This window comes from Myripristis murdjan, chromosome 22 (assembly GCF_902150065.1).
Source record: "Myripristis murdjan chromosome 22, fMyrMur1.1, whole genome shotgun sequence".
NCBI lineage: Eukaryota > Metazoa > Chordata > Actinopteri > Holocentriformes > Holocentridae > Myripristis > Myripristis murdjan.
In genome coordinates, this window is record NC_044001.1 from 7,416,347 (window position 1) to 7,429,933 (window position 13,587).

The 13,587-nt window shown below is 40.5% G+C and overlaps 1 protein-coding gene across 1 annotated transcript; it reads left to right on the plus strand.

Annotated features, from left to right (window-relative positions):
• The first annotated feature begins 227 nt into the window (after window positions 1-227).
• LOC115354467 (M1-specific T cell receptor beta chain-like) lies at window positions 228-12,737 on the plus strand. The gene is made up of 9 exons (XM_030044861.1): window positions 228-309; window positions 489-792; window positions 1,286-1,413; window positions 2,260-2,550; window positions 7,896-7,940; window positions 11,445-11,771; window positions 11,883-11,912; window positions 12,125-12,231; window positions 12,476-12,737. The coding sequence occupies exons 1-9, from the start codon at window positions 261-263 to the stop codon at window positions 12,500-12,502; spliced, it is 1,308 nt and encodes a 435-aa protein (XP_029900721.1). The 5' UTR covers window positions 228-260; the 3' UTR covers window positions 12,503-12,737.
• The last annotated feature ends 850 nt before the right edge of the window (window positions 12,738-13,587 follow it).

Sequence of the window (13,587 nt, forward strand, 5' to 3'; positions counted from 1 at the left end):
ATTGCTCTGAATTTATCAACACACAATAACCATTTGTGCCATTTGTTAATTGTCCTCTACTGAGAGACAAGAATAGAGCCGTGTCTGGACGCTGAGATATGCTGACAAATTAAACTCCTATCAGCCAAACAGGAGGCACAGCACATGTTAAACAGCGTTCATCAAGAGGTGTGGTGATGAGTTAACACCTCCCCTCCCCAGCCTCCCCACTCTTCTTCTCTCACAGCAGCTCTGTATCTCCCTGAAAGCAGCTCTCAACAATGTCTTCATCCATGTACACATTCGGGATCCTCTTGATCTGGTTTCCATGTAAGATCTCAAATTTCACCACAATTTTCTTTCAAATCTGTTCCCAGCTGCCTTTGCACAGTTTGTTAAAGTATAAACTCTGTTGTCAGAGCTGGCTCAAATCTCTGACAAACAAAACGCAAGAGTGAATATCCATTTGGCAGCAACAACATTTGAATCAAACTCTGCTTTCTCCACAGGTCAGGTGAGGAGCGTCACGTTTCAGCCAACTCGTCCACAGATAGTGAAGGAGGGCACTGAGGTCACTATCAGCTGCAGCCACGATGACAGTAGCCTTTTGGTAATGCTCTGGTACCAGCAGAAAGCAGACAATCACTCACTGACCCTCATTGGGTCTGGATATGCAAACAGCGCCCAAACCTACGAGGGTCAGTTTGAAAAGCAGTTTGAGCTGACGAGAGAAGACACACTGAGAGGAGCTCTGATCGTTCGCTCAGCAAAACCATCAGACTCGGCTGTGTATTTCTGTGCTGCTAGTACACAGTGATGTGGTTTAATGACACTCCCTCACTGAAAACCCTGAGCCTTTTTTTCTCTGTTGTACTGAAATGGATGAGCACATATGCATGTTCAAACAGAGGAGGAGAGAGGCAGCGTCTGTCATTACAGAAACTCTCATTGGACGAAGCTGTTCCTCCTGCAGCAGCACAAACGTGCAGGATGTCTCCAGCTGGGATTGCATTCCTTCTCATCTTGCTTCCATGTAATCTTTCCTCTAAATTGCAATCTAACATGGAATTATCTGCACAAAGTTATTATTAATCATGTTTTTGATATTATATCAGAATTATATGGATTTTATTTCCCCATGGCATCTGTATGAACCAATGTTCAAATGTCTTTTTTCCACAGATCAAGCCAAGAGTGTGACTTTTCAGCCGACTCAGCCCAGAATAGTCACTGAAAGAGCCACAGTGGAAATTAAATGCAGTCATAATGATGACAATCTCAATATAATGCTCTGGTACCAGCAAAGAGAGAGCAGACTTATGAGCCTCATTGGATACAACTACATTGGATCTTCCTCCGTCTATGAGGCGCAGTTTGGAAATGGATTTGAGATCACAAGAGAAGACACAGTGAGAGGAGCTCTGATCGTTCGCAGTGTGAATCTCTCAGACTCGGCTGTGTATTTCTGTGCTGCCAGCACACAGTGATGTGGTTTAATGGAAGTGCTGAACAAGAAACCAGATAACACTCAAACTAATGACAGCTGCTGCTCAGGGTTTAGGGCTTTAGACGTTTAACTGAAGAGTTGATGGAAACAGTTTCTTAAAGGCAGAATAATTTATGTTTGTCAATAAATGGGCCCGATATTGAACTTTAATTGAATAACCAATATCGGCCAGTTAGTGTTGTCAGTGTTCCTCTCTGGCATAAAAGCAGTCCATAAATCATGCCCATAGTCCATAAAACATTTTAATTATTCATGTAATGGCTTGCAATACTGTCTTCATTACAAATGACCCAATAAAAGGAGAAAAATCAGACTTTATTCTCAAGGAATGTGTTTATAATTTGTCACAACCAGACAAAAGCACAAATAAACATAACTCTGTTCAAAGTATTCCATTTATTTACCACTAAAAACAAGAGGTATCTGCCCTCTCTGCCATTTATTTCAAGTGTCATACAAAAACATCATGTCTGCCAAATGCACGTGAGCCAGCTCAGAGGAAACATGAGGTCATGTGATCTCTTGTCTCCTCTGAACAGAGTGATGTGTGTCTTGGCGTCATTCAGCTGGGGGAAGGCTCATCGATAACATGCTGCTCACAGTCCTGTGTCTGTCCTGTCTTTTACACTCAGGTGGGTGCTGCACATTCATTCATAAACAGACACACTGCTGTGTCGTTCACCAGAGTAAACTCAGTCCCATTTTCACATCACATATTTGTGGGATCTTACAGAGGTGGGACGTCCTGAAACTTTATCCTCCATGTGCTGCAGGTCTGGCTGCTGCCCCAGAGGTTCTTCAGTCTGGAGAACAAACGTCCCACCCAGGAGTCACAGTGATCTTGGGGTGCAGCATGGCTCCAGGGTTCAGCATGTCCAGCTACACCATGCTCTGGTACCGACAAACCCTCTACGGGACGCCCATAGAGTACCTCACATATGAGTTGGAGAAAGTTGTGGGTCGCTTCAAAGCATTTCTGGATGCATCAAACAACAACTTCTCCCTGGAAATCACTAAGCTGCTCCTGAATGACAGCGGCACCTACTACTGCGCTGCCAGTCACAGTGCTGCACACAGGCCACACTGTCATACAAATAGCAAGGCTGCAGGCCCGTCGATCCCAGATGGCTCACAGGCAGGAAGGAGCTGTGGCTCACTTGGTTTTGACACTAAACTGTTTGGATTTAACTGTCAGAGAGCAGATGTCACAACGAAACTGATGATGATACAGCCTTGTGTGTTCACATCCACACAGCTCCTGTCTCATGTTAGATTCATGTTTTGGCTCAATACTGGGCTGCCATTCAATATCAGCAGCCAAATAAACCTCTTCTCTGCTTTTTCTGGAGCTGAATGTTGGGGGAACCTTAAGTTCAAATATATTCATGTTACAATGCACATATTACACACTGTACAGGCTTGCATAGTGGTATTCTGTGAAAAAAAGTCTCACACAAGATACCCACAGTAAGACATCCACCAAAAATTTCACTTTCTCTCACAAAATGGTTCACAACATCAACAACCTGATCAACAACCTCATGCCTGTTGAATTTTAGGCCTGAAAAGTGACTCCTTCATGACTTCAACCTGAACTTAATGCACAAACAGTCAAAATGCAGACTGCTTTAAAATTAACATGACCAAAGAATGAAAAAAGAAATAGTGGTGTACTTCTCTCCCACTGAAAATACAAACAGCAGCGTCTCAGTTCAGTGTTGTTCCTGCAGCAGAAAGCTGATCAGCTTAGATAAGTGCACAGATTCCAACATGGTAAACAAAGTTGTCTGTCCCACAGTTTTATTGCCCTGTAACCACATCTGTCTCTCTCTGCTCTCACTCCTTTCTTTTACATGCTGTGATTATCTGGGCAGCCGACAGACCCGTGTTCAGGGGCGAGCTTTAGGGGGTTGTGCCCGCCCTCATCATCAGATGGGCCCGCCCTGAATGAAAAGTGACAAAAAGCTTTTATTCTTTTCTTTTTTTTTCGACACAAAACGTTGTACTAATGTCCCTTTAAGTTAAATCCCCCCTCTCTCTCTCTTTCTCTCTCTCTCTCTCTCTCTCTCTCTCTCTCTCTCTCTCTCTCTCTCTCTCTCTCAAGTTAAATCTACATCACATTAAATCTCTGTGATGAAGCCCAGCCTATTCGGCATTTTATTGGCTTACCTGATATTACTTTAACCAATCGAACACCTCTTGCCTAAAACCTGACCAATCCCAACCAAGGAACGCACCGTTCATGTTCACGTGCCGCGCGAGGGAGGGGAGTGAGTTTGGGAGAGACTTAACGTTAGTCTGTTAAAAACTTGATCGGAGTGAATTAATTACAAATATGGATGCCAAACATTTTTTAAATTATTTTAGCATGAACAATGCCGGCCGCTTAGCTGTGAGTGAGCCCTCAAGAGGCAGGGAATAAACATTTGAAGTCGGTTGGCTATAACACAAGATTACAGTGACGGTCTGGATTTCCTTTAGTTTTCTGTCAGCTAGCTAGCTAGTAGCTACAGACACCACAAAGCTACACTATGTCTAACGTTAGCTCTAAAATGACTGTGTGGCTGAAAAGACAATGAAGCCTGACCTGACCTGCTAGCTTCCAGGCAGAAGGTAGGTTTATCTACTTTGCTACAGAGTACACTGACTAGGAGCTTGGCTAGCTAAGATGTTTTGGTCCGTCCTCTCTGGTTGTTTTCTAGACATCGTGATTCCCCAAACTTGAATACATACCACACATAGCAACACTCAACTGCTCAGCTAGCTCAATCATGTCGTAACTAGAATATCCGCTGGAAAAAAAATATTTCTTTCATGGACTGAACTGACTTCAGTTATACTTCTGCCGACTTCTCAGTCATTTTTAAGCTAACAGATGCCGTGACAACGACTCACCAACACAGCTGATCTTTATCTACAACCAACTTATATTAACAGTTATATTTAAATATAGGCTACTGCTTTCCAGTGTCAGCGCCAGAATAAACATCTATCTGTTTGTCATCTATATGTTTTATGTCAGCTAGGGGTGTGTCACTCCAATTTAACGTTCGCTCCGATTAATGTGGCTAAGCAGCAAAAGTAAAGACAGTAAGCAGTAACATTAAGGCTGAAAAGTTAAATAATTTCAACCCCACCTTTAGGGGCTTTTGCTAATCACCTTTTCAGGTGATTATCAATTTACCTCTGAAATAAAGACGACAGTTTTCACAAATGTGTTGATTTATTAAATGTTGTTAAATATTAAATATAAATGATTTAATTAATTTGTCAACAAATTGACAAATTAATCAAATCAGTGGCCTAGGACACTCATAAAGACTAAACAAATTAAAAACGATTAATAGGCTAATTAATAAGTGATAACATTAACGCATTAATAACAAGAACAAAGTTATAGCCTGCACACAAATCTTACAGGTACTGTCCGTGGTGCTGAATCTGCATCAGTGGGTACTGTCCGTGGTGCTGAATCTGCCTCAGCGGGTACTGTCCGTGGTTCTGAATCTGCCACAGCAGGTACTATCCGTGCTGCTGAATCTCCTGAGGCATTTCATTCTCTTTATCATAGAAATTTAAGTTCCATAAAATTCACGGCGGATCTTGTTTAGCTCTTCTTTCCTTACAGTTGAGAAATCAGCTGTTTTCAGGTAGTCTTGTAGACATTTGACGGCCCAAGACGTTGACCGGGCCGTACTGGCTTCATTTCTTGACCTCTCCGGCTGATCCAGCTCTTCACTCGTCACTCTCGCGTATCTTGGCTTTTTTCTGTTCTGTCTTGTCTTCCTCGTTCAGCCATTCATCCAAATGTAGGTCGCCAAATAAATCAAAATTGACAACAAAACGGTCCATTATGCAGGCTAACAAAGTTGACAGCAGTCAGCGGCTTTTGATGCGGGTTTCAGTGAAACGTTTCGTGTTGCCATGGAAACCACACAGACTCAGTCTGTCATGCTCATTTGAGCACATTCTAAACGTCTGATTGGCCAGGATCGGTCGGATCTACGTGTAATGCAATTTGAGTTCTGCTGCGTTAATTGACCCTTGGCCATTCAAAGGACCCCACCGCACGTTACTGTCTGTCTGTCTGTCTGTCTATCTATCTATCTATCTATCTATCTATCTATACAGACAGACAGGCATAAAGAGAGACACAGACAGACAGATAGACAGAGACAGACAGACAGACAGACAGACAGACAGACAGATAGATAGATAGATAGATAGATAGATAGATAGATAGATAGATAGATAGATAGATAGATGACACATTAAAGTTTTATTAGAGAGATTTAGAGGACAAGTTGAAGAGGTTATCATACACTGACCTCTACAGGCTGCATGTGACATTACACATGAGTTAAAAAAAAAATAATAATAAAATCTGAGTGCATTCAAAGGTAAAATGTCAAAAGTTCAGCCTGTCACAAAAGTGAAGTGTCACTCAGTGGAGAGGAACAGGAATGAAGTGTTCACATTCTGGTTTCATTCACTTATAAGTCACTAAGTTGATGCAGGGGAACTGTGACAAAACACTTCAGTTAATCATCAATCACAATTCATTAATCACAATGAGAAGAATTTGAATTTAAAACAGAGGCTTCACATAGAGAGACAGTAAAGTCATAGTGCTTCATAATGCAGCGGGAGAAATAAATGGGACAAAAAATATGAACTCACTGGAGTTATTGTCACAACAGCAAACCAAATAAATCCAACTAAAATATGACAATTCAAAGGAAATACAGTATTATGTTACATTGGTACAATTTATTGGAACAGTTTACAGAGAATAAACCTGAATAAAATGAACAGGCTGTTGTGGCAAAACTCAAAATGGAAAAGCTTGATGCAACGAATTCATGGTCAAGTTCAAGTCAATTATTTTTTGAAAAGGACATTAGTGTCTCGCACTTCTAGTAATGACATTATAACAAAAGACACATGATGTAATAAACTTTAAAAATGTAATAAAAATGCCACTCTAGATGGGTCTGCAACATAATAAAAACTGTCAATGTAATCAACCCTTAAAAGATTAAATAATATCACAGTATCATATTAATCAACAATTATGAACTCAAAATTGTCACATTCTTCTGTGATGATTGTAATAACTCAACTCATCACTCTTATTATTTTATGACTTACATGATCGTTACTATGTATTATTACATGATTAGTTACAAATATGTTTCAATCATAATGGCGTCATGATGTCTAGTTCATGTAATATTGTCTTTTGTGACTTATAACTTTAGTAGTTAGTGCTATTACATGATTTATATATATAAAAAAAACTATTCAAACATTAGGTTGTAGTAATTTCTATAGTTAATGTAATAATAAATGTCTTTGATGTTATACAGATTGGATGAAATTTATGAGCCATTTTAAGTTTGTTTTCTCTCATTAGTTTCGGCTCCAGATGAGTAAAGAGGCCGTTTTGGGGTTGGACTCAGTGTCACATCTCTCAGTGTCCTCGGCGCCTCGTGTCCCAGCTGCACTTCACTTCTAACTGGGTGGGATAAAGAGGTGTGACCAGCAGAGCTGTCACTTCCTCTGTGCTGCTACAAGAAAACACCAACACACACACTTTCCCTTTGCTTCCCTGCCTCTTGCTTCTTTTCTTAGCTCTCACAGAAATAGCAGCAGTCAGGTTGGAGCCCATTCAGCCGCCAGTAACCCCAGCCTGCACAGCTGCTCTCAGAGACACACAGAGAGATGGAGGCTGAGATATGGAGGAGCCGGGTGGGGGTGGGAGAGCCCACAGACGCACACAGACTTCAGGTTTTTGTATGATGCTTTTTCACCGTGGGGACAGGGGGCCACGGTGATACAATCCTATAGAGCCGCTGTACAAAAACCTCCTCCCATTCACATGCATAGTGTAGAGCGCTGCATGGAGCTTGGGACACATTTTACAGGGGAAAACATGAATATTCTGAGGGCATAACGGATGTCACTCAGCTGGGGGAGTGTAATGTCCACTTTGATGGGGACATTTGACTGGAATACATTTTCAAAACATGTTAAAGTCATATCTGCTTCATTTGGATGTTTGATTCATTCATGTTGACAAAACAGCACAACTTGGACATGATGAAGCTCTGCTGAAAACATTTTTGACCAGTGGATTGTAAAACAGTGTCTGAATGTGGCATTGAGGGCTGTTTCTGGAGAGTTTTGTGACTTTTTGTCAGAGGAGGCAGTCGGTGTGACACTGGAGCTCAGGCCTTCTTTGGAAGTGGAACAAAACTCACAGTTTTGGGTAAGTCCCAGCTCTCCCAGGTTCAGGTCACTGAGACAAAATTGAAATTGTGAAAATGTTTGGCTGATGAGGAGGGAATGATGTGTAGCAATGAAAAAGATGAACTATTTAGTTTAACCAAGAGCACTGTGAACTCAGGCAATCCTGCTTACTTCGGCCAAGGAACCAAGCTGACAGTTTTAGGTAAATATTTCTACCTCATATTGCCTTAAAACCTCAGGATAATAGAAATAATTTGTAAAACACATGAATGTCCTGAGATAATTCTGGTAGAGAACGGCAAAAGAGAATCTTGCTCAGTATTACAGCACTGTGATAATAACAGAGAAGCTTACTTTGGAAGTGGAACAAAACTCACAGTTTTGGGTAAGTCCCAGCTCTCCCAGGTTCAGTTCACTGAAACAAAGTTGAAACTGTGAAAATATTAGACTGACAATGAGAGAAGAATCAGTGGCCACAAAAAGATCAAGTATTTAGCAGAACTGAGAGCACTGTGAGCTACAATGATCCTGCTTACTTTGGCAAAGGAACCAAGCTGACAGTTTTAGGTAAATATTGCAGTTTGATCATGAAATGAAAGTTTCATATTGTCACACAACCCCAGAGTGAAAAGAAAGATTTGCAAAATGTCCCAAGATAATTCTGGTAGAGAATGACAGAGGAGAATCGTGCTCAGTATGTTGACGCTGTGATAACCAAAGAGAAGCTTACTTTGGAAGTGGAACAAAACTCACTGTTTTGGGTAAGTCCCAGCTCTCACATTCAGCCAAACATTTTCACTGTTTCAGCAAAGTTGAACTGGTGAAAATGTTTGGCTGACAATGACAGAAGAATCAGTGGACATGGAAAAGATCAAGTATTGAGCTGAACTGTGAACACTGTGAACACTCAGCCTGCTTACTTTGGCAGTGGAACCAAGCTGACAGTTTTAGGTAAATATTTCAGTTTGATATTGAATTTTTAGCTAATTTCACATGGTCAAAGAAGCTGGGCATGAAAAGAAAGATTTGCAAAATGTCCAAAAATGCTGGCAGTAGAGATTGACAGAGGAGATTCATGCTCAGTATTTATGCACTGTGACGGTGCCAACGAAGCTTACTTTGGAAAAGGAACAAAACTCACTGTGTTGGGTAAGAAAAGGCTCACGAGCAAAGAATATTGATAAAAAGGCCTGTTTCTCTGAGTTGAAGCAGCAGTGTGAGAAACTTGTTTGGATCTTTCTAGTTGTAGTTCTGCTCAGCACTTTTTGATGTTAAGCTTGTACACTGTGCCAATTACGAAGCACACTTCGGCCAAGGGACAAAACTGACTGTTCTTGGTGAGTCAAATTTTCTTCTCCTCAATCCACCAAGAAATGAAGTAAAATCCATGTAAACCTGACAGCTCAGATGTTAATGCAAACAGTTTTGTCTTGCATCAAACTATAGAAACAGGCTGTAACACCACAGATGCTGGTTTGGTTAGAAGAGAGCGATTAAATTAAAAATACAGAAATGAAAATCCATCGATAACAAATGGGAAAAGTAAAAGGAGCACTTTGAGCTGATTTGAGCGCTGATGGAGCGCACTGTGCCTCTGGTTTTGAGGCTCACTTCGGTGGAGGAACCAGGTTAACTGTCTTAGGTGAGAAATCAAACACAAAGTTTAAAATATGAAAATATTGTTGAGGAATCATCTTGAAACACAGATTTGACTTCTTGTGGACTAAAGTGAAGACGCTCCGAGGCTCGACTGACACTTTGCCTTCACTGATGAATCCTAGTGACTGAAAGAAAAAGCAAAGATAAGAACTTAAATTAGCTTTGTATAAAAAAGACACATTTACTAATACAGGAGATTAGAAGGTAAATGTCAGTGGATGTTGGCTTGCAGCAGATGACATTGGAGGTCTTCACAGGCCAAAGTGTGACAAAGTCAGATTATTTTCAAAGTGGAAGCCCTGAATAAGAGAAGCAGCAGGAAGAGTTTTTGTCACAGTCCAAACGCTCTGTGTCAATACTCTGAAGCTTATTTTGGAGCTGGAACTAAACTCACTGTTTTAGGTAAGAAAATCCTCCACAAAATCTGACAGAGTGAATTTCACAGATTATTCATCTGAATGAGGTGAACGGGCCATGTTGAGAATATAGTTATTGATATTTTATTTGACGGTGGTGCAGGTAGTTGACCTCTTTTTAAACTGTAAAAGAAGTTCTGGCTGAAGTTGGTTTGTTCCAGTAGCAGAGGAATAACAAGCGCTGTCGATGTTGTGCAGCAATAAGACATTTGGCTCTGCGCCCAGATTATTGCTCTCATAGAAACTTCTTATCAGCTCTGTGAACGGCTGTGAGCTCCCAGTCAGAGGCTCACTTTGGGAAAGGAACCAAACTTACAGTCTTAGGTAAGGTCAGAACAACTTGATGTCATTCAGTGCTATGTAATACTCCACAGGGTGTAATGGCAAAGTAGGTGGTGTGATGGTTATTGTGCAAAGTCAGAGTTTAGCTGTTTTGATGGCCTCATGTTCTGAAATGGACCTTAACTCAGAAGTCCAGTGTTGTGAGGAACTGCCTTATTTTAGTATTTAACACTCTATTCCTCTGTAAAACATGTACAAAACCAAAGGGTGTCAGTATCTCGCTAAAGTCGAGCAAAACAACAGCCAGTTTACAGCTTTCAGAGCTCAGAGGCTGCACAGTTTTTTCTGCTGCCGTGTGTCAGTGTGAACAACTACAACCCTGCTTACTTTGGCCAGGGCACCAAACTGACGGTGTTAGGTAAGAAAATAAGATTTTACTCCTAAACGTTGGCCTTGTGAGTTTGCCTGAACTGAAAATGAAGTTGAGAAAAATGTAAGACTAAATATCATTTGAGATTTATTTTAAAGAAAACTTTGGGCTTGTAGAAAAAAAAAAAAAAAACATTTTTCTGATCTAAATGCATAAATGTTGAGCTTGTTATGGTGAAAATGCTATGTTTGCTCCAGGCTCCAGGCTTTACTGCAGTAGGTGAGATATTCAACTGTGACATTCAGCATTTAGCAGTAAAATATATAAAGTCAAACATACATATAGATGAAGAAAAGCTTGATAAGCAGGAAAACTGAATGTTTCCTCACTTTGCTTCAGGCAAACAGAGTTAAAGTTGAAAAGGAGCCAAATGTAGTTTTCCATGACACACATCAAGTTACTGAGTCAGAGACAGTGGTATCAAATAGCAGAGCAAACCAGGAGGAATAGGAGGTGAAATTGTGGTTCTACTTTATATGTGCAGGTTAGCAGAGAAAATGATGGTGGCTCACTAATATAATGAACTGAAGTCTGTTCAGCCTTTGTGAGGTCGCTGCAGGAATGATCAGTCAGTTTTGTGCATGTGAGTTTGTGGTGTGCTCTGGTGCTTATCCTGCTTATTTTGGAGAGGGAACCAGGCTAACCGTTCTTGGTAAGATGACTGCAAAGAATTTTACAAAACCTGCAAAATTGTCTGAATCAATGAAATCAGAAAGGCTTTAATGTGACTGCTGTAACCTGTAATGCCCATGAGGTTTATGTTTAGCATCAGCAGGTCCTCCTGTGTCATTCTCTACCCTGTTAAAGAAGCTTTTTGTATTTAAAGGTTCAAATGCTTTGAAGTATTCTGTGTCGGCCTGTTTAGGATCTTCAGGAGCGTGAATTTTAATTAAATGTTTTTTGTCTTTTGACCATGCAGAGTATAACGTCACTGCACCAACTGTCAAAATACTTCCACCTTCATCAAAGGAGTGTAAAAACAAGAAGAAGACCTTGGTGTGTGTGGCCTCTGGTTTCTACCCAGACCATGTGAGTGTGTTCTGGCAGATCAGCGGGGAAAATGTCAAGGATGGTGTGGCGACTGACAACAATGCCGTAAGGAAAAACGAGTCCTACAGCATCACCAGCAGGTTGAGGGTCTCGGCCGAAGCCTGGCGCTTGCCTGACCGGACTTTCACCTGCACGGTCACCTTCTTTAATGGAACTGGTTACGAACCCTACTCAGACTCTGTTAAGGGCACTTTAGGTAAGTCCATCTGAAACTCAGAGAGGAAACTTTGTCTTTTTGCGGCGAGAAAACAATGCAATCAGCAACCAAAAACACCTTCACTTGTCTAATGCACTTTTTTTCTTGAAGGTGAAGGTGAAGGAGAAAGCTTCACAAAAGGTAAATCTACTATTGTGCATGATATATACTATATAATATACTATATAATACTGCATCTCCAGGCATTGAAACTGCCTTAATTTTCTAGGTACAAACTAAATAATCATGGTTGTGCACATAAGAATAAAAGCATCAACAGAGTGTTTTTGACATGATTGTCTGTGCAAAGAGCTCTGGTTCTTCTCTCATGTGAAAGTTTCAATTTTCTGCAGAGAACTATGTGAGGACCTCGCAGGCTGGCAAACTCTCCTACGCTGTTTTCCTGGCCAAGAGCAGCTTGTATGCGCTCTTCATCACCGCTCTGGTGTGGAAACTTAAGGTTTGTCCCACATTATCTCCAGCATGTACCATGTACCTGTGCCATGTATGCTGGTCTGTACTTATACAGGCTGTAATTTATGTAGTTATACTCATATTAATATTGTGATTGGGAAAGCAGTATTAGAGCTGAAGACAAGACAGACCATCATTAAGTATAAAGTGAAGTGATTCAGGTGGTATCAGTGTTGTTGCTTGTAAAAACTGGATCAGTGAACTTGAATCCTTCTCTGTTTGTTTCACAGAATTCATCTGGGAAGCAGAACAACTGAGAGCTGAGCTGAGGCCTAAACAGACGCATCAGAGGAACTGAGTCTCTTTGTTTCTGTAAATCAAATTAAAAACTGCCTTTTTCACAGAGCTCCAGTGCATTTATACTCAATAATATTCCTGCTGAAATAGATACAGTATATGTAAAGCATGTGAACAGTTTGTTTTTCTGATTTTCTGAATACTTAATCATGCTGTCTGTTTGTGTGTAACTGTGACTTTCTTTTTGCTTAATATTCTACTTAATAAAAGATTTTAGAAGCTTATCTGTGACTCCAGTTTCATTTAAATCTTGATTAATGGGACAAAGTTGAGAATATTGTCTGCAAAGTCAAAATGACTTACTGATTTGTGTTTGTTTGTGTGATATATTTTACGTTAGGGCAACTGAAGGCTACAGTGATTAAAGAAATAATTCCGCTTCAAGTTGTAGATGAAAAATCATTTTCTTCAAATTGATATTATTAGGAAACATATTTACATAGTGTACATGAACCAAACGTACATGAATGGATCTTTTCATCTTTAACACACAGAAATTGACTTGGTGATATTGAACAACATTTTTTTTTTTTTTTTTTTTTTTTGAAGCTAATTCCATTTCTGAAAGTTGAAAGTTGGATGCCTCCCCCCTCCAGCGCTCTCATCTGCCTTCCTGCTCTGAAAATCACTTGTTCCAGAGACAGTGGGAGGTATTTTAGCAGTTTGCCTTTCTTTCTGATTTCTGAGAAATCCACCTTTTGTTGCCCACATACGATCAACAGTTTCCATTTGCTGCAGCAGGCCTCTGCTCATCAAAGCTCTGCAAGCTGCTTCATTTGGCTCAGGACTGGATTTTCCACCAAGTCAAACTGAGAGATGACTAAACTCCCTGTTGATGTTTAGTTGAGAAGTTACATCTTTTTTACACTCATTTGAAGTTACTGAAGTGGCTGTATTTGGGCTGTATTTGCTCATATCTAGCTTTTCCAATCTGCACAAGTGAAAGCTGATTAAATCTATTTTGTTTTAGTGAGTAAAACAACTTGAACCCTTTGCTTGTGTTGCTTGAAGACATTCAGAGGTTAAAGTAAATGTTCAGTAAAGT